Here is a 22,408-nt window from a genome sequence, read left to right as displayed (position 1 = left end):
GGCAGGGAAGGGGGTCCATGTCAGGAGGCAGAAGGCAGAGCAGCTCAGTAGGAAATGGGTGAAGGAAAGTCAGGACACAACACAGCAGGTGGAAGTCGAGGAAGAAGGCAAGGTGGCAAAGTTGCCCTTCCTTCCTTTTGTAGCACTCGCCTGTAACTAATGGGATCCCCACTACCACAACATATGCAGCGAGTTTGTTTCTTCCCTCGCTTGCATTAATAAATGTAATCAGTTCTGCAGTTCCTTCCAGGAACCACAAAATTATCAGCTGGTGTTTCTGAAAAGCATCTTCTTTACTACACGTGCTAAAACAAAGGTCTTCATCCCTGATGAAAACAAGAGGATGCAACTTGCAGGCTTTGTTTGCGATTTACATCTTTGATAAGGACTAAAGCTTCAGGAAATTGTGAATGGGGGCTCCAGCTGGATGGTTGGACTGCACTAAGAGTCTCAAACCAAAATGAATTACATGAATTTTGATTGATATGGGGACAGTACAAAAAGCGGTACTGCAAGAAATAAAAAAGTGTGAAATATAAGCTGTGATTGGTCTGGACGAGAAATAAGTGGGACTGTCACTAAAAAGTACTTTCACCACATGTAGACAAGTTACAATAAGACTTTCACTGGTTTAAAACGCTAGGCTCCCAGTGCAGTACCTCTGATCCTGTGGGATCACACTACACCTTCAGTGAGGTTCCCTTTGTTGGTTATTTTGTGTCTTAACGCATCGAGCACCTACAACTAAGCAAAATAGAGCACTTTGAAGCCTGGTATGAGGGATAAGCTGGGAAAGCAGGGGAGGGTTAGATGCTTGTGCAGCTGCACAGCCATGTCACACAGCAAGCAGCCCACACTCCAACACCTGCCAATGAAGGCTGAAGCTTTCATGTAGCTGTTCCTCGTACAACAGAAATCATTATAACCTCCTGAGGTACACTGTGAATTTCCTGTGGTTGAACTTTGAGAGTAAATGGGAGTAGGATTATAGAATACGTGGTAAATATTCACCAGATGTCAATTAGAAAAGGTTAAAGCTCTCAGGAGAGAGCTTTACTGGGGTTTTGGTCTAACTTACACTACATGTATTAACACAAAAAAAGGCTAAAACCAAAAACTTGGGAACTGTATATGTACAAAAAATGCTAAATGACACATGATATTCAGGTGCATAATCAGCAAAGAGGACATTAATTAAAATTCGTAATTCTCCCTGTTGCTGCAGAACTTGCTCTTTAAGTCTTCTAGTTCTCCAGAATTCCCAAGAACTTTATTTTCACTATTACAGTAAAGCAAATAAGTTTTAATAAATCAGTAAAGAGGGAATAATTAAAATATTTTAAAATTTTGTTTAGCACTTGTACTTTGATATTTTTTTCCTGAAGAAAACATCACATTTGTTGGCACAGCATATTCATTTAAAATTAATATCAAATTTACGCTGAATTTAGAACTTCCTTTTGTTCATTAGAAAGATTCTCTCTCTGTATATGTACACATCTTTTTAAAAACATTAACTCAGATTATTTTTACTTGAAATAAGCAAAAATAAATTCACAAGATATAGAGATATATAGCACAATTAATATTTATGTAACATATTAAGCAGAATTTGGATGGAAAATGAATTAAAGATGTGTAAAATCTTTTGCTGCTTTTTTTTTTCTTGAATAAAGCTACCTTAAATGGTTTGAATATACATTGGAAAATGTAAGCTTATCTAAATATGTTTTAACTTAAAATATGCATTAGATGATTTATAACAAAAAAATAAATAGTGGCTAGTGATTTTACATGACTGTGTAATCAATGTGTCTTTGAGGGTTTTAAAACTAACAAGTATTCTCCTGGGCCTCACCTTCATTACTAGATTAAGTGAGAAAAAAAAAATCTTACTTCTTCTTCAGCTTCTGGTTTCCTAATTTCTGGAAATAATGTGGTAGAATAAAATGAAGAGTTTGCTTCCTCTGCAGGAAGCACATTTGTGTGCTTCACACAATGTACATTTATTGTACACTGTTGAGTGGCCACTTGGTGGCAGAGATTGTCAAGATTTCATTATAACTTCATTTTTACACAAAATCTGTAAACTCTTTAAGCTTCATTTGTATAGCTTTTTCCTCTCCTCAAAACAACTAATAGAGTAAACTCAGCTTGTCACTTTAATGATTGAAATAGTTTTCATCTTTTTAAGTTATTATCTTTTGAGAATCCACACATGAGTAACTGGAGAGGAAAGAAAAAGTAATTTAAATACAACAATCATATGAACCCTAACAAAAATAACTCTCCTCTGGGAGTGTTGTGTGAAAGAAAAATGCAGCATGCATGGAGCACTGCTCTTAGAAAAAAATGTTCTTGTTTAAACTTGTTTCGCATTACATCTTTCTCTAGTATTGCTTAAATTTCAGTGCAATCAGTTAGAACAGTCATCTATAATGTCTGTAGCTGTTTTGTGCAGCACTTTCTTAATGTCTTTAAATCCCAATTTTCAGAAGCAGCTGATGACTTTAGTGGAATGCCATTAAACTGCATGTGCTTAGACCAGGAGTGTGGGTTCCCAGAAAATGATTCAGTTTCTGCTCTCATAACCAGAGATCCCTCGTGCAAGTTTCAGAATCACTGTTTTATTCTAGGAAAGAGAAAGTAACATATTTTTTCATTGTTTGAGTCAGGTTTTAAAGCTATTTCAATAATTAGTTCCTTATTTCTTTTCTGAAAGGTCATGGTTTAAAAAAATGCCTTATATAGGTTATCTGCCACTATTTGCTCAGGAAGATGAACAGGTTCTTTGACTCTTAAAACATAAACTTTGTCTTTCCTAAGGCACTGTTTTGATTTAGAATAAAACTTCAAGAAGGTTTCTTTAAAGCTCCTTTTTTTTATTATTATTATTTTTTATTTATTTATTTTGGATTATCTTTCATGTTTATCTGATGTTTAAAACATCAATCCTACCCTACAGCAGAAATCTGAAGGTCTTAAACAACAGCTTGTAAGAAAACATCTTCACAGTCTTCATTATTATAATTTAGACATGTCTCAAGACATGTTTCCGGTGTGCTACACTTTGAATGCAGCTATGTTAATTAACATTATCCATACTAGCCATTTAGCATTATCAGCATCCGCCTTTGTTTTCTGCTGACAATAATAAGGGCAGAGCTAGCTTCAGGGGCAGAATTCCCCCCTTCCCACCTTCCTTCTCACCTTTACACTCACTCTGGTGCTACTGCTGCTTCTGCACCGAGAAGACACTGGCTTTGGGAAAGACCCTCAGACTGGGCCTGAGTCAGTAAACTCAAGCGTGCATTAACATTTCTGGGCACTGCAATGTAAAGGCATCTCTCGGTAAACTTTTGGAGACCTCCCCAGCATGACTTGCACCAGAGGAACTCACTCTCTCCCTTGCAGTTTGGCAACTGGAACAGATTGGGGACTAGCACTTGCAACAACCCTACTGGGGGGCAAAGCTAGTTGAATAGGGCCAAGCCATCCCTGAGTCCTGCATTTGCACAGTCACAGCCACCAAATCTTGGGTCTGCTCTTGCCAGATCTCTTCTGACCTTCACACAGCTCATTGTGCTTCCAGCAGCTCCTCACGCAAGGATGGCCACCTTGGCAGCCACAGCAGGAAAAACCTGCCTAGCACAGGGATGAGAGCAAAGCTAAAAGCCCCAGAGCCTAAGAATTTCTTTGAGACTATGCCATAAAACAGACTTTACGGTAATGTATCATCAATAGTGGACATGAAAACATTTTAGTTTACTTTTAGAAGTGCAAAGGATGGCAGCACATGATAGATCCACTCTGTGGCATATGGCAGGGCAAAAGGGAAGTAAGAACGTAATCAGTTGGCAATATCAATCACCTTGCTGGAAAGGCTGAGAAAAGAATAGATGCAACTCCAGCTGCATTATGGTTTTCAGTGTAAGGTATTATTTTGTTTGTTTGTTTTTAATTTGATTTTCAGTTTTATAGCTTCTTTGATTGCAAAGTAAGAACGTATAATTTAGCATTTGTTACTCTACCATCTGCAGCTAGTAGGCAGCACCATTCTAGCTATCTCAATTGCTATGTACGAACATAATTTTGGAAAGGAATGATAAAAATCCATTGTAATTGCAAGAATGAGATTTTCAAGTGTACCTAAGTTGTTTTGGATCAGAAATTTCATTTTTAAAGCCATCATTAAAAATAAGCTTCTAAATTACTTATGCACATTTCAAAGTCACAAATGTTTCTCACCATCACCCATTTTGAAGTTTGCATGTATCTCCTTAAAGTTCATTTTTCAGTGATGACCTTATCACTCACTGAAGTTGTGAAATCAATTTTCATCAAGCAGCTTGATGAAAAGTTTTGAAAATATTGAGTCACTGAAAATTCAAGCAAATGTGATATTATCTCTGATGGGTCTTAAATAGATTAGTATTAGATTTTCCAAATAAAATGACACGAGGTCTGTGAAAGGCTAGAAAGTTTATCAGTAGCACACACGAGACATCTGAAATTAATAACAAGCTTGAGTTTGTTGGCAGTGTTCATAATGCCTCTGTCTCCTTTTATAAACCATTATGAACTTAACCAGAGGCAGAGGCTTGTCAGAGGCACACTATTTTTCCATATAGGTCCATTTTTTCCTTCTAGGATTGTAATGAATTTATTTTCTCTTTTACTCTTCAGCTGATAACTGTGATGGGAAAAGTGTTTATCAGATTGGTTGAGAACTGACAGAGGCATGTAATTTCTTCACAGGCTCCCTGTCTAACGACTATAGCCACAGTCTTAAAAACTACTAACCTTGAGGAGGCCTCTGGTCAGTCTGCTGCCTATTTTAACAGCGACCCTTCACTTTTTAAAGTTCCATGAATGACACATTTGATTCTGCCACACAGACAAACCTGTAATTCCTTTTTTGCGTGTGTGAGTGTTACCATATGCTCACCTTTCTACTTAGCAAGTCTCATTAGGTGTCTTGCAAAGGTCTTCTTCCATATTGCATTACAACACTAGTCTTTACACTTCTACCACCATGTAAACTCATGTGCTAAGCCCTACGTTCTTGTAAAGCAATTAATTTAATTTATACCAAACCACTGCAAGAAAAACAGACTGACTATAAACTCCTTAAATAAAACCATTAGTTACAGCAATAAATAAACTCAAGTGCCTTTTATTGTACTTGTATAAAACATAACAGAATGCTTAGAATAAAAGGAAGCTGCTTTCTTGGCAGATGCAGAGACAGGCTGGATAAGGGGATTTCAGAAGCACTGCCCAGGCATGTGAGGGTGCTGTTAAGAAAGCCAAAGCTCACCTTAAGCTGGCTTTTGCTAGGGCAATAAGAACTACTACTGCAATAGCAGTAAAATGCTGACCAGGGAAAACATGGGCCTGCTGCTCAGTCGAGCAGGGTATTCAGTGACATTGGATACAGGTAAGGCTGAGGGACTTGATGCCTTCTCTCCATCAGGCTTCACCAACAGTCTATCAGGGCTCTGTGCTTAGTGAAGGGGTTTGAAGAGGGTTTTGAACAACCGACCATGGATGAGGGTTAAGTCAGGGGTTAATTGAGAGAACTTGGCCCAGGCAAGTCCATTGGATCTGATGGGTTGCATCCGTGGGTTATGAGAGCAGTTGGAGAACTTGCAAAGATGATAACATCTTTGACAGATCGTGGAGACTGGGAGAGGTCTCCAAAGGCTGGAGAAAGACAAATGTCAAAACAAAGGCCAAAATGATGATGCCGGCACCACAAGCCACTCAACCTCACTTTGGTAACTGGGAAAACAATGGACTGAGTCCTCTTGGAGAACATTTCTGGGCACATGGAGGAGCAGATGGTGACTGAGAACAACAGTAAGTGTTGATTTACAAAGGGTAAAATTTGCCTGATCCTCCGGATGGCCTTCTGTGATAAAATTACTGGGTTTGCAGATGAATGAAGAACTGGGAATGTAATCTATCTTGATTTTAGTAAGGGTTTTAACTCCATATCCCAAAATATTCTTGTACCTACCTTAGGATTTTAGCCTGGACAACTGGGCAAAATGCTGGCTGGATAGTTGCACTCAGAGGGTAGTAAGGGGCCTTGTCTTGGGACTTGCACTTTTTAATACAGAATCATAGAATGGTTTTCATTGGAAAGAACCTTTAAACATCATCTAGTGTGACATCTCTGCCATGGATGGGGACATCTTCCGGTAGACCAGATTGCTCAAAGCCCTGTCCAACCTGACTTCGAACACTTCCAAAGATGGAGCATTCACAACTTTTCTGGGCAACTTATTCCAGTGTCTCAAGGTAAAAAATTTCATCCACATATCCAGTCTAGATCTACCCTCTTTCATTTTAAAACCATTACCCATATTCCTTTCTCCATCTTTCTTATAAACCCCCCTTAAGTACTGAAAAGCTGCTACAAGGTCACTCAAGAGCCTTCTCTTCTCCAGGCTGAACATCCCAAGCTTTCTCAGCCTTTCTTCATTGGAGAGGTATTCCATCCCTCTGATAATTTTTGAGGTCCTCCTCTGGACCCACTGTAACACGTCCCTGTCTTTCTTGCTCTGGAGACCCCAGAGCTGAACGCAGGGCTCCAGATAGGGTCTAACAAGAGCAGAGCAGACGGGGAGAATCACCTCCCTCGACTTGCTGGCCATGCTGCTTTTGATGCAGCCCAGATTATGGTTGGCTTTCTGGGCTGCAAGTGCACGCTGCCAGCTCATACCCAATTTTTCATCTACCAGTATCCCCAAGTCGTTCTCTGCAGGGCTGCTCTCAATCAATCCATCACCAACTGTACTGATACTGGGGATTTCCCCAGACCAGGTGCAGAACTTTGCATTTGGCCTTGGAACTTCATGAGGTCCACATGGGCCCACTTCTCAAGCTGGTCAAGGTGCTTTTGGATGGCATCCCTTCCCTCTAGCATATCAAAGGCACCAGCTTGGTGTCATTTGCAAATTTGTTGAGGGTATGTTCAACTCTACTATCTACGTCATTGATAGAGATATTAAATAACATTGGTGCCCGTACGGACCCTTGAGGGACACCACTCATTATTGGTTTCCAGTATCTTTATCAATGACAAGGTGTTGGAGGAGATGCAGGAGTACACTCCTGTCAGGCTTAGTGGAGGACCACAGAGATGATGGAGGCTAAAGCACTCGCCCTGTGAGAAGAGGCTGGAGAAGCTGGGCTTGTTTAGCCTGAAACAAGAGAGGTTCAGCCTGGATAGGAGACATTTTTCCCCCTGAGAACAGTAATGCAATGAATGGCATGGCTGCCCAGGCAGGTTGTCAAGTCTCTGTCCTTGGAGGTTTTCAGGACTGGACAAGAATGAAGTCCTAAGCAGCTTGGTCTGACCTCAGAGCTGACATGCTGTGAGAAGGCAGTTGGACAAGAGACCCCTGAGGTCCCTTTCAACCTAAATTATTTTCTGATTCTGTGACAGGGAGCAGGAAGAACTGTAAATTTACAACGGTATTTTTTAACTTAACTGATTATAGATGTGGACAAATATTTGTGTTAAAAAAATAAGTAAATTTCAACCTGTACCTAGTGACTGATTTCAGTCTGGACTAAGCAGATAAGGAAATTCATTAGAAAAATGGGTCAACACCAACAACTAAAAGTTAAACATGTTTTTATCTTTTAAAATTAGTAGTTAATATACGCACTGTTAAATTACCTTATTCATCTCTGCATCTTCCTGAAAGTTTTTCTTTTGGCACAGAAATGGTTTAGAGATCCATTTTTTGATTCTGAGTAAGAGATACAGCAAAGATTTTGGACTTGGCACTAAGTTGAAGGGTACTGGAAGAGTCCTCCCTTCTTCAAAGTAAGAAAACCAAAGTTTAGCCCTTGCAAACTTCCATTCTACATCAGCATCATCCTGCAAAGCAGAAACATTTCTATTAATACACTATTAATAGCATCTGGACAACTGAAAATGCTCTAGCTAAATGCTATGTGTGCTTTCAATGTAATTGGCTGAAGTTAATTTCAAACAGGTTAAGAGCTTGTTTATAATCTGTGAAAACCACATTTCAATTAATAGAATTGTTCTTATTAATCCATTTAAAACAATGCAATTACAGAAGAACAAAGTGAATTTGCTTTAGACATCAGTTACTCCGGAATGAGTGCTAATAGTCTGCAATACGGCATCACGACTTCTTGGCTTGTGCTCTTTGTGATGAGACTAATAATCCTATGGTGGTGACCTAAAAGCACGCAATACAATGCCTAATGTAAAGCTTCATGGCAACATTCAAATTTATCCTCTCAGGCTTGGTCAAGTAGTCACTTGCATGGAACACTGTCACGCTCAGTAAATAAAATGGAAAAATCTTATTCTAACATAACAAAAATGTAAATCCCTCAATGATACTACAAGCTTTGATTTTTTATCTTACTGATCTCTTCTTGTAGCAATTAATTTCATCTATAAACTTCTTTTTGAAAAAGAAATAGCATCAGAATTTTAAATAAGAATTTTACTTTATTACTTTAAACATGATGTTAAAGAGGATTAGATGATTTTTATCAAATTCCTTCCACTTGCTTTAATATACGATTAAATCAGGTATGCTATCATTGCCATGGTTTATGTTTAACATTTACAATGGCCAAAATACTCATTCTACTCATTCCTGTAAAGATCAAGGGAAGTCAATTCTGCAGAAAGGACTGAGGTCAGGCTCAAATATGCTGTAGCTGTTTTTAGAAGCTATTTGTATTCAGTCGTCATACTTTTGGATAGCAGTGTAGTTTTCTTTGCGCTAAACCTAATTGTTTTTTCTGTGTTCTTCTCAGTCAGAAAAATCTGAATCTGGAGAATGTGCACTGCTTTTAATCAGGTTGGATAATGGCTGTGACCCCAAGCCAATGCCTAGAAACTGGTAGTGTCAAACAACCTGAGTCAGCTGCTTTGTGGTAAGGCATCACCCAGGAAAACCTGGGATGGCCTAGCTTTTGGAGCTCTGCTTTTTTTTTTTTCCTAATCAATTATAATGATTTAGCCCTTTGTATTGCATGGCATGAAAAGTTCATGCTGATTTTCCGTAGCCCTGCTGATTACTTTGTCAGCTAAATTTCTGTTGAATGCAGAGGACTAAAGCAATGATTGTTTAAATAAAAATAAGAAAACAGCATGTTTTAGACTTCCAAGGTCAAGAGGCATAGGAATGACAACATCCTTGACACAAGAGGGACACTGCTCAAATAATAACTACAAACAAGGTATAGGAAAGATTCATGAAGTCACACAATACAGCATATCATTATAAGGAACATAAGACAGGTCAGCAGCAGTTTCTTGGTTCAGTCTGGTTCTTTTTACTGCGAGCACATACAGCTGAGTAATTGCCAGCTGATTTGTAATAAAAATGAACAGTGGAATGAATATTTTCTGGTAACATATCCCAAAATTCTCTGTGTTATTTTGCTTATAAGATGACAAGAAAACAGGATTTCCAAGATATTTAGACAATTAGATATAACATTAAATTAGGTGATATTTCATCATAAATGGAATTTTTACCTCAATTTCCTGGAATGAGCTGTTGATCATTGCAATAAGCATGTTCAGTAAGACAATGACCATGGTAACATTATAGACTCCATAAAGGACATAGCCAATATTTTCAATGAATTTGTGTTTATAATTGATGACAACTGATTTAACTTCTGAGAGTCCAAATATAGCCCAGAATAATGTCTTGAAACTTTCTTCAACACTAAAAGGAGAAATTGAACACATGCATATGTTACTGAACAAGAACTGTATAGTCTTACTGTATAAATTGTCAGCAACCATTTTTACACAGTGTTCAAAATTTTCTACTATCATAATGTACACCTGTATCAGAGCAATATTGTGCAGAAGAAGTAGACTATCTAATTTCATATGTATATGTTGTTCCATAATATATGTGTCCTAATATTTAGGACTGAAAATAAAAATATCTGATTCAGTTTAGGAATTATATTTACAGCCTCAGAAGAATATAACAATGAATCATTATAAACTACTTTATTCTACATGCAACATACTTGCCTGTAATGTGAATGTAAATAACAAAAAATAACCTGTAAATACTTCATTATAATTATGTGAATAGTTCAATTGTTATTAAGTATTATACCATTAATATGATCAACATTCTGAAACTGTAAAAAAAGCAGCTTGTTTGACTGCAAAGCAACATTTTTCAAAAATGCTTCACGACCATAATCCTGAAGTTCAGTTTTCACTGTTCCCACAAATTCAGGATAAAGTTAATAAGTCATGGTGTTGTGACACTAATTTTTATTTTTTTTTTTTCAGGTTAGTTCTTTTCAATACATGTATTTCCTCTTAATCAGATAATATATGTATGTATTTCTTTCTCTTTCTCTCTCTCTCTGTATCGACATACACATGCATAAACATAAGTCCAAATGTCTGGGGAATCTATTCTTATCTTCGCCTCCTTGTAGACATATTTTCTCTTTTTTTGATGAATAGATCTTATTTCCCCATGACCCAAATGTAGTAGCATTGCAAAGCACATTTTCAATTTTATTGCATTATCATTAAGAGAAAAAGTCAAAAGAAACTCGTAAGTTATAGTTCTGAATCTACCTCTCTGCATAAAATATTTTATCAGTACACCATCTGTGAATTGGTTTAGGTACTTTATTATTGTGTGAACTGATAATAAGAAGAAAAGTAGTAGCAATTTTTTCCTTCTTGGCCGAGTTTATTTCCTGGCTGAGCAAGCCTCATAACAGCTATAGTTTAAATACTATGACAGTCAGAAATTAAGTGGGCAAGGACTGCAGGGCATGGAAAAGAATGAGTATCCACTCGGGTGATTTATCTTAAAATCATGGCTAGCAATAAGATGGCATGACAAATGTATACCAAGTAACTCCTGACAGATAGAGTAAATTCAGAACTTCTCTTCTTATGGTAGGAGAAGAAAAAAAGCATACAACTGATGCTACATGGAGTAAGTGGGTTGCACTGATTACTGAGCAGGCTCGAATAGGAAACACCAGTAGCTCAGGAATCTTGGAAGTGAACGTGGACCAGACCTTCAGATAAACAGGAACACGAAGAGGAAGATATCATAAGAGCATCAATAACAATTATTTCTGTCAAGTTGCTTTCCAGCTGCTCAGCCTTAGGCTGCCCTGGTGCCTGGGGTTACTATGACCCTACGGCCAGGACTTGGTATTTTCCCACGTGGAACATCATGAGGATGCTGTCAGCCCATTCCTCCAGCCTGCTGAAGTCCCTCTGAGCAACATTACAACCTATCAGTCACTCTTGTTCATCCATACAGATTTTCTGCTACCTTTGTTTGATTTTCTACCCAGTAATATGGACCAATCTTGAGCGTTGAAGAGGCAATTCTTGAAAATCAAACAGCTCCCCTGGACTCCCCTTTCCTCCAGGACCTCCTCTTCATACAAGATTCTTTTTAAAGGACAAGGTCTGCTCTCCTGAAGTACACAGTGGTGGTCCTGCAGTTTGCCTTGTTCCCTCCTCTCAGTAACGTGAACCCCACCATCTCATCAGCCAACGCTACTCTCAGCCTTCACATCCGCAAGCAATTCTTCACTGTTTGTAAAAGTCAGGTGTAGCAAATTTCTCCACATCAGATCCTCAATCACCTATGTTGGGCAGTTATAGTCGATGACCTCCAGAAACCTTCTAGATTGCTTGTGCCCTGCTGTGTTGCCCATCTGATAGATATCGAGGTGGATAAAACTTCCAATGAGGACCAGGAGCTGCAAGCATGAGGCTTCTCCCAGTTGTCTGAAGACAGCCACATCTATTTCACCTTCCTGATCAGGCAGTCTGCAGCAGACATCCACCAGAAAATCACCCATGTTGGTCTACCCTCTAATCACGACCTGTAAATTCTTGCTGGCTCATTATCTATCCCTAAGCAGATGCACAGGCATTCCTGCTTCTCTCACATAAATTGCAACTACTCCTCACCTTCCCAGCCTGTTCTTCATGATTTATCGTAGTACTGTTGGGATCAGGAGCTCATCTGCTGATTCAAGTATATAATATAATGTATGTATGTATATATATATATGATAAAAAAATTACTACTTAATACAACACAAAGAGGTATTTTAAAAGATGTAAACCTTATGAAACTATTAGTAAACTTAATACATACAATGCAAGCAACTATCTTCCCATAAAAATATCTCAAAATTATTACAGTCAAATCAGTAGTACTTACGTTGTGAATGCTTCATTTTGTTTTGCTCCCAGATAGTAGGAATAGAGATTAAACATGCCTATCATGAAAGCTACAAACACCATGATAAATATCACCATGAACTTGAAGATGTCTTTCACAGTTCTGCCAAGTGATATCTGCAGTGGTCCAAAGCTTTCATTGGCTGGTAAGATGTAGGCTATTCTGGAGAAACTTAATACTACTGCAATAGCATACAGGCCTTCAGATATGATCTGTGGATCGGACGGATCCCAGTTTATTCTAGCTAGAAACAAAAGATAAGAATTTCTGTCAGCATTCTGAAGTCCACCCTGGGTTGTTCACAGAAGTGCTGTCTTTAGGGGAGCGGTAATAGTGAACCAAAGTCATTGTAAGTTAGAATTGAATTAAGTGGAGCTATGCAAATCTGAAACAGTTGAAGTACAACCTGCATGTGCTTTCCTTTACTGTATGTTGTATCATGAATTTTGACCTATTTCATTAGTAAAAAGGTATAAAACTGTGCTGCCTAAAAGTAAGGAGCCGTTAATTTTTACCCTTTTGAACTTAAAAAGCACATAGAAATACAATGTCCTCCTTTGAGTGAAGTGCTTAGATATTCATTTGACTTCCTTGTGCCAAGTATAACTGCTCAAATAGTGCCAGCAGTGGTTGCCCACTGCTTCCCAGTGCTCAGTAAATTTCTTCCATGAAGATGTTGACAGAAATTAAAGTGAAAGAAGGGAAGATACTTCACTAAGACTGACACAGATGTGGGATACTAGTCCATCTCCTATGCTTAGGAGTGGGGAAATGTTTTACCTTTTCACTAGTGTTTTATTCTGTTCTTTTTACACTTTCACCAGAAGTGTCATTTTAATAGCAAGAAACCATGAATGGGATTCATTTTGAAATTAAGATGGCTGCAAACAGGCATAAAAATAGGAGGTACAATCAGTGCAGCCTAGTGAATGCCTGGGCTCGATTCAGACACCTGAACAAAGACATCTTTTTGAGATGCCCAGGCTATCTGAGATATAGGATAGAGGTCTTTTTTTTAAAGCAGCAGCTGGAGTCAAGGGAGAAAACCTTAGGCAACTCAAATGGCACTAGTCCCTTATGTTTGGTCAATTGAATTCAGCCAGGTAGTGCTACCTTCATTTCATGGCTCTGCTTATACTGATTAGATATCCATTGATTATAAAGGAAAAGCAAGAAATGAAAATGGTCTGCAATATCACTAAAGCAAATTTCTGGGACTTGAATCACAAGTGAATTTAAGTAAAATTAAGCTTATAGTGTTAAGTGATAAAAAATTGGCAAATTAAATTAGAAATGGGGTACGTTTGAGCTATCTAAAATGAACTGTTTCAACCTGGGCATCTAAAATCAAGTGCCCTCTGTAACTCCAGAACTGTGGGAACAGTAATGCTTCTCTGGTTTTTCTATTTACTCCATCTCTCATAGTAAAATGGTAATGGCTCTTTCCTGGTACATACCAAACACCCATCTCCATCATCTTTTCTATCATTATGTCTACCAATCCCTTCTTTTGAAGCTAATTCACTTGGATAAATTGCTTGAATGTCATTTGAATCAGTGAGTGAGTGAGTTATTGCTGTTTCAAAGGGAACATATTCAACAGAAGAGGGGAAACATTCAGGTTTGAATTTCTACTCAAAGAAATCTATAGAAAAATGTCAGAAGGAGAAACCTAAAGTAATACTCTTCAGGATGCTTCCTAGCTGGAGGTTATGGCATTCTCCCATGAGATGGGAGGCTTAAGTTCAATTCATGATAGTGCTTCAGGCAAAGAGAACAGGTCAACCTGGGATGGCTTTCCTGCATCCCAAGGGAGTGTTGTCATCTGTGTTTATTCGACTGTAAATGCCAGAAAATAAAACAAATAATTTATACTGCAATGAAGGCAGTCACTGGCCTTTTGTAAAAATATTATTTTGAGCTGTTAACTAACGAATAACCATTTAATACAAGTCAGTTATTTGAACAGCTATATATTATATCCATATACAGGATGTTGAGCAACAATGCCTCAGAACGTTCATCATATGTCAGAAAATGTTATTCTTCAAGGAATTTACTCCCATAACAGTATTCATGTGTCATGACATTGTAATGAATGACTGTGGTTTTAGGCATAACAAGGCTGAGTTAGCACAATCATTGTCTTGCTAGCTACTATGCTTTTCTTGTAGATATGTGCATATCCTTTTGTTTACTGAAAAACTACACTCTACATTCAAATGAGAAAATGTCTGTATGGCAAAATACTGTGCCTTTTTTTCTATAAGCAGACATAGCTGTGTTATCTTTACCTCAGATTTCATGGATAACTAGACGCAAAGACAGCAGATGTTTCAGTATGGGTTAGTAGTCAGATGTCTTTCAGGTCTCCAGATGAGCTGTATTATATTTGCTAGCCTATGACAAAACCTATGACATTAAATATTAACTATTAATATTATCCATGCTAGTATTACCATACAAAGATGTTCTCCAAGCAGGCTTCGGTGTACATGCATACACATGAAATAGCTTCTACTCACTTCTCATATATGACAAGCAAGTTTATTAACATATTTACCTCTTACTGATAAAGAAAGTGGATTGAGAAGTACTAAAATAATATAATAGAGTCTATGAGCAAAGATTTAGGCTGAAAGACACGTTGGCTATGTTGGCAAAGAAGGTTTAAGAAGTTTCTGCATCTCAATGCTTAGTTCTGCCCCTGCGTTACCATACATCACATTCTCAGTTGTGCCAACGCAAATGTTTGCAGGATAGCATTGTGTGACTGAACGGTTTAAATGACCTGGATTAAAATAATCATGGAATCACAGAATCATCAAATCACTTAGGTTGGAAAAGACTTCTAAGATGATCAAGTCCAACCATTAGCCTGGCCTACCACTAAACCATTCCCTAAGCATCCCATCTACACATCGTTTGAATACCTCCAGCAGTGGTGACTCATCTATTTCCCTGGGCAGCCTGTTCCAATGCCTCATAACCCCTTCAGTGAAGAAACTTTTCCTAATATCCAACCTAAACCGCCCCTGGCACAACTTGAGGCCATTTTCTCTTGTGCTATCACTTGTTACTTGGGCAAGGAGACAGACTCCCACTCCACTACAACCTCTTTTGAGGTAGTTATAGAGAGTGATGAAGTCTCCCCTGAGCCTCCTTTTCTCCAGGCTAAACAACTCCAATTCCCTCAGCCACTCCTCATAGGACTTGTTCTCTAGACCCTTCGCCAGCTTCATTGCCCTTCTCTGGACATGTTCCAGCACCTCCAGCTCATTCTTGTAGTGAGTGGCCCAAAACCGAACACGGTACTCGAGGTGTGGCTTCACCAGGGCCTAGTACAGAGGGACAATCACTTCCCTAGTCCTGCTGACCACTGTATTTCTGATACAAGGCAGGATGCTGTTGGCTTTCTTGGCCACCTGAATACACAGCTGGCTCATATTCAGCCGGCTCTTAACCAATACCCCCAGGTTCCTTTCCACCGGGCAGCTTTCCAGCCACTCATCTCCCAGCCTGTAGTATTGCATGTGGTTGTTGTGCCCCAAGTGCAGGACCTGGCACTTTGCCTTGTTGAACTTTGTAGAGCTGGCCTTGGCCTATCAGTCCAGCCTCTCCAGATCTCCTCTGTAGACCCTTCCTACCCTCAAGCAGTTCAACACTTCCACTCAGCTTGGTGTCATCTGCAAACTTACTGAGGGTGCACTCAATTCTGTCATCCAGATCACTGATAAAGATATTAAAGAGAATCTTTATGGGTGGGGTGATGACAGTGGGGCTATTTTGAACTTAAATGATTTCAGTGCCTGATGCCCAGAATAATCCCCAAAGAGATGTATGAGCATAGCCAAGGGAACTGTGAACAAGTAGTAGAGATGAGAAAGAAAAGCAGGGATGGGAATTTCTTTAACAATTACATTGTGGAACTAATGTACTAATCATAGAAAAACAACTCTTGGCCCAAGAAATACATTCTAACCATGTGCAATCAACTCACCCAAGGTGTAGTATTTTATGTTGGGCTCCAGTGTTGGACTTGACAGGTCTTTCATATTTGCATCAACCAAGTTCTGGGCTCTGGACGCATGCCAAAATGCCATAAACCTTGCTATGAATGATGCTGCAAAAATTGCTAACATGCCAAAATCAAGCATATTCCATAATTCAAAAAGGTATTCCTTTGGACCTTGAGACCAAATTTCTTTACATTCAGACCATATCATGCCTGTGAAAGACAAAACAGAAAAAGCAGTATGTTCTTTTAGCTTCATATTCATTTTATGTGATACTGTGTTATGTTTAGAATATGCTCTTGGTTTCAGTCAAACTCAAAACCATTTTGGTCTTTGGGACTTTGAACACACACTAAAATCCTTGAACCTGTTAATTAATATATATATATCACAAATATATATGCCACTACTTCTACTTCATGTGAGTAATCTTAACAATCTTTAATACTGTTTTTGCCTGTTCAACTCCAAAAGATTTCAAAGAAAGAATGGGAAGTGAGTATTCCCATCTGTTATAAACACAGAATGAGACTGAAAGAGGAGTAATGCTCTGGCATGATTGTATTGCAGTAGCAGAACTCATAGCAGAAGTCACATTTTCCCATTTGTAGAGGACCCTGGGTATATAGTCTGTATGATAAATGAGCATGCAAGTAGGAATCAGACCCAATACTTTGTCAACAGGGCAAAGGTATCTGTTTGATTCCTAATCAATAATATTAATTATTAAATAGAAAATAAAAATAATAAGGTCTAGGAATACAGTATCATTTATGGCATCTTTTTATTGAGCAAATCCTTTTCCTTTTCAAGATAAAATTTATTTAATCATGAACTAAGTTCCTCAAATTCTTAAGAGAGCTAATAAGAGAAAAACAAATTGTAATGTCACCGTTTTTTGTACTTATCGAATCATCTGAAAGATCTTTTCATCACTTTTCAGATAAGGACAATTATAATGTTAATTACAGTAATTAAAGTCAATACTATATCTGTATACACTGAATTAATTTTTCTTAAATCACTACCTGCTTCTGCATGATGCTGAAATAAATAAGAATAAATAAATAAGAATAGCTTAAATTAGCAAACTATACATTTAAATTGGAAAAATATTTTTAGTCCCTTATTATCAGATTAAAACATTCATATTTATAGAATATTTGGAAATCTAAGTGTCATTATTCCCACAATACACAATTATATTCATTTATACAGCTATCTGATGGAATAAATAACAATTGTCAATATCTTTTAAAGCTGTATGATTCAGCTGATGTGCAAATGGCTCCAATTCACAAATAGCTCATAAAAGCAAACATTTTTAAATGCATAAGCTGGAAGCAGATTCCTTAGCTTGAATGTAACTCACATATTACTGACGTAACTAACAACCAAAACCCAGGTCCTTAAAATATTTGGGAATCTAAACTTCACTGAAATAAATGGAATTAGACTTGCAAATAGGAATCATAGAGATAAGATATTTTTGAGGGTCTGTGCTCAAGTTCTTATGTGGAGTAATACTTAGTCGCTGCATTGAATGGGTCATGTCAAAGTACTATTCATAGCATTCACTTCATCCCTATGCTGGGATGGAAAAATCTACAGCTGAATACTGAGGGATCTATATGCTGCTTCTCTTTTGTCAAATAACAATGCATTAAGCTATATACCATTAATTCTGAAGAAATACTTGCAAAGTAAGAAAATCTTATCAGAAAGAGACAACTGGATACAAAAACCTTGGCCCATGATGTAGAAATCCTTCCCCTTGAGAGCTGACACTCCGTCTGACTCAAAAAAAAAAAAATTGTAGACAATTTCCTTTGACATTCATAAACTTGCATTCATTCATATTCAGATGATGCAGATTTCACCAACGTCCTTATCCTGCATATTTGTGATTGTGTTTAACCCAAATATTTGTGATTAACCTGAATATGTGTAATGAAGCACATGTGAAGGCCTGCTGACATCCAGTAAGAAACACGAGGCCAATGTGTGAATGCAGCTAGTTGAATGAATTCCCTTTGATGCAATTTTTACATGTAACTTTAATAGCAAAGGACTAAATTGGGTCCAGCTTCACTGAAATCATAGTAAGACAATTTTAAGCAAAAACTAATATTTACCTATTACCCAAGAAATAATGAGCATCTCCATCCATGAGAAACAGGATGTTTTCATCCTAAATAGCTGTTTGACATTGCCTGTTGTTTCATTAGGTCGGAGTTTGGTGCCATCAAATCTGTCAGCTGCATTCATGACAAGCAGACCAAGAAAAATGGTGAAAGAAGCTGCATGGGCTACGAACTTCATAAATGGTCCACGCATTATCCTCCCCAGCTGCAACAGATGTTATAAAACAAAAAAGATATTGCATCGCCTTCTTCCAAAATAAGAATGTATAAAAAGAACAGAAACACAAAGAAATATATGTTTCAATAACACAAAGGAACAAAGACTTGGAAAAAAAATTGTACTACGATGCCATACTGATAATCACATTTAAAAGTTTCTGCTTATTTGCTGTTTTCAGAGGGATAATTTTGATTCTCAGTTTCACCATATATGTATTTTTAACTCGCTCTTTAGAAATAATTTTATAATTCTTTTGGGACATTTTTATGTCTATTATAGATAATCAAGAGAAATATTTATTATAGCTGTTAAATATTTTTCAAATTTACATTCCAGTGATCTTATGAGGCAGCAAAGAAAATGGGATTTTGATACTTACTAAAGGCATTAAATTATCACCAGGAGCACATTATGAATAAAGAATTCTGTTTCCTGACTGACATGATACTCCACTTAACACAGTTATTTTGCAGTTTTTCCAGCTTACTCCCTTTTTAAAAAAATGTCGTTAGGCCTCAGGAGGGTATGTTTATAGTTGTGTAGTGTCTTAATTTCCTTCCTGACTCCTTTAATGGAAACATCCTCAACCTTGTGATGTCTAAGCATGACTTCAAAACAGTTTAGCGCAGCACTTAAAAAAACTAAAAGTTCCATACAAGTTCACACAAAGCTGAACTTTTAGCAGTTATTTACTACAGGGGATGTCTTAAGAGTGCCTGTATTAATAGCAAAAGTCTTAGCTAGTTCACTGAGTTGGCAGCTGTAGAAAAACACTCTTATAGCATCTTGACAAAAATTTTATGGAAAGAATTGAAAACAAGTGTCACAGATCCCAGGTGAAATATATGACTATTTGTGGTCTGGAAAAAAGGAGGGATGGCAGAAAGATGAATTATTGCCATAAGTATTTTTGCTACACTTGTTTCAATATCAAAATCAGATTTTTGCCAACTTTACAATCAGGTTTTACAGAAACAAAGAATAAGAGGATGCAATGGTAAGGTCTCAGGCGCAGAAAACATTAAGAAAATTAGACAAATGTAAAAAGAAGGTACTCTTAAAGGAACACTGTCAAGGTTAGCAGGCACAACATTTGATCTTCTTTCTCCTTTATACATTATTCTGCAAACCCATGCCATTCATTTTTTCTCACTCAATAAACTAATTTATTTTTTTTGAATAAAATACTCCTTCAGCCTCATGAGACAATCTTCAGCAACCAATTATTTTGTGTTAACTACAAAAAGAGCAGATATTTGTCATGGGAAAATATTTTGTTTCAGTCTAGCAAGGAACAGTCATAAACAACACGGAATAAAGCAGACTTTGAAGATAAAGTACCTTGATAGTGTCCTTTTAAATGCACTAAGCTTGTGTTCACAAATGAAGATGGGTTAGGAGACAGATGCCAGAAAGAGTCATAGCCAGAAAAAATATTGAGGAAAGTAGTGTTAATATACCTCCTGATCATAAACTGAACTCCTAGACCCCCACCCCTTCCAAAACAGAAAAAATAGCAAAATAATGTAGTAAAAAACTCCCTGGAGGCAGAACTGACCACAGGTGACTGATCACACAAATGCTGGAAGTTACTAGGACATTGGTACACGTAAGTGATCCAAGAAAATCTTGAAATGGCACTTTTTAAATCCTGAATGTCTTTATGGAGAGGATATAGGTCAGAAAATAGGACTCTGAGCAAGAAAGAGAAAAATGTAAAACACTGCATGATCTTTCAGGATGTTGAGACTTTTCTAGAAGCTAGAGTCCTTCTTTAATACACTTTCACTTAACAGTTTGACATAATAAATTCCTTCCCATTGCAGAGACCAACGACATGATGTTCTAAATGCTCTCTTTTTTTTTTTTTTTTTTTTAAACTTAAGTGCCTTTGTACTATGGTTTAGACAGACTTTTATATATTGGTTTTGGTTTAGGTTGCCCTGTGTGAAGCCAGGAGCTGGACTTGATGATCCTCATGGGTCCCTTCCAGCTCAGCACATTCTAAGATGCTATGATTCCAGGACCAGATATGGTTAGTTATATTGTATATACCCCATACATAGGGTCACCTGAAGTGTCTCAGGACTGGAGTCAGTGATTCATGTTATTCCTTCCATGTGAATCTGCAAGAACAGTCTGTATCATAACATTATGGAGTATGGCAATGATACAGAGAAGATAAAATAGGACTCTGGGTAGCACATCTGTCACAAAGGAAAAAAGCCTGGTAACAAAAAGGGATAATGCATATACTTTTAAGGGGGAACATTTTCTAAGCTACTCATGTACTGGACATAACACGCAATTTCTTTTCTTCCACCACAGTGAAATAGAAGAATATGTACAGCCCTCAGAACGCTTCTAAAACACATAGGGACTGATGAAGTTACTTCTTCAGAAATCCCAACACCAGTGGGCTGGGAACTGGGAAAGAAGACTGAATTTCAAATTCAGATCCCCATCTTGGCCAGGGTCTGGCTGAATTATGCATAAATTCATAAAATTATTAATATAAATTCTATTATTAATTGTAACTGAACAGCTCAGAATTTATAAAGATTCTTCTAGAAAACTGAAAATAATATTTAGTCTTTCAAAATGTCATGCGATTAAATAGTATTTGAGAAGGTTTCGGTTAATTATGTCTGTAGTTAAACTAAACTACCAGCTAGAAAACCAGAGCAAATAGTTCACAAAACTTTTGAAGTGCCTCCAAGTGGATCACCAGCTAAGATGAGTGGATCTCTCACTAAGAGGCCATTTGTTACTCCTTTCAAATTCTAACACTGGTGAATTCCTCCCAAATCAACAGGACTCTGTCCACAGTTTTCTCTGAAATTTCTTCCAGATGTGAAACTCACAATATGTGTGTCAAGCTCAAATTATTTTTTTCCTAGAAAGAAAAGTGTATAGCTGCACAAGTAACTGTCTGAGATGTTGTAACTGTTACAAAGACAATAAGGCTGCGCCTTTTTTTGCCTTTCTCAAGAATGGCATGAGAATTTAAAGAAACGTATCAGAATAACTTCAATGCCAGCTGTTATTTTCACCATAAATACTGTCTTCTCTTCCTTCTGTCACTGTGCCCTACAGTGCCATATCTGGAAAAAGTATGGGTAATTTATCTCAGTAGGAAAAAGGAATTATAAAATTCCATCAGTTCATACACAGAATGAACTCCATTGATATAGATAATGTTCTTTATTGGAGCAATCCTATCCTGAACTTAAACAGTAAACATTACTGTCTTTAAAACAAAAAACAAACAACAAACAAACAAACAAACAAACAAAAAAACAGATTTTGAAGTATGAGTGAAGTACAAGAAAAGAAATTGCAGCTGTTGAAAAAGATGGATTAAGTTTTACATTTGCAGAATATAATGAAACATCCAACATATAGATCACAGGATGAGATGATTGAAAAGGAACAGACGAAGTGAAATGTTAATGGATGTTGTCCCTTGAAACTTGACTTTAAAAAGCTACTTTGAAATAGCTTTTCCAGAATGTACGATTGTTCAAAATGACTTTAAGATCCAATAAATCATTGAAAAAGGGAAATGACAAATAGACAAGTCACTGCTATAGCTGAAAAACAATTACTAAAGTGTTGAATCTCAGGGTGCATTTTCAGACAAAAACATTCATAAAAATCCTAGTCACTATATAGAAAAGTGAAAATGATATAACTGATTTTTTATTGTTCATACTGAAAGAAATGAAAAATACAGCAAAACAGAAAAGACCC

General features: G+C 37.3%; 1 protein-coding gene across 4 annotated transcripts in view; it reads right to left on the bottom strand.

The window, feature by feature from the left end:
• TRPC6 (transient receptor potential cation channel subfamily C member 6) overlaps positions 1 to 22,408 on the bottom strand; it is a 101,293-nt gene that overhangs the window by 9,019 nt on the left and 69,866 nt on the right. For all 4 annotated transcript variants that reach the window (XM_066989849.1, XM_048078213.2, XM_048078214.2 and 1 more), the window contains 5 exons: positions 18,427 to 18,640; positions 16,276 to 16,503; positions 12,255 to 12,519; positions 9,548 to 9,743; positions 7,694 to 7,897 (listed from right to left, as the gene is read on the bottom strand). In XM_066989849.1, the coding sequence (XP_066845950.1) occupies positions 7,694 to 7,897; positions 9,548 to 9,743; positions 12,255 to 12,519; positions 16,276 to 16,503; positions 18,427 to 18,640 (1,107 nt within the window). The remainder of the gene's footprint in view (positions 1 to 7,693; positions 7,898 to 9,547; positions 9,744 to 12,254; positions 12,520 to 16,275; positions 16,504 to 18,426; positions 18,641 to 22,408) is intronic.

The sequence above is a fragment of the Anser cygnoides genome, chromosome 1 (genome assembly GCF_040182565.1).
Source record: "Anser cygnoides isolate HZ-2024a breed goose chromosome 1, Taihu_goose_T2T_genome, whole genome shotgun sequence".
NCBI lineage: Eukaryota > Metazoa > Chordata > Aves > Anseriformes > Anatidae > Anser > Anser cygnoides.
This window is presented reverse-complemented; position numbering and strand designations above follow the sequence as displayed.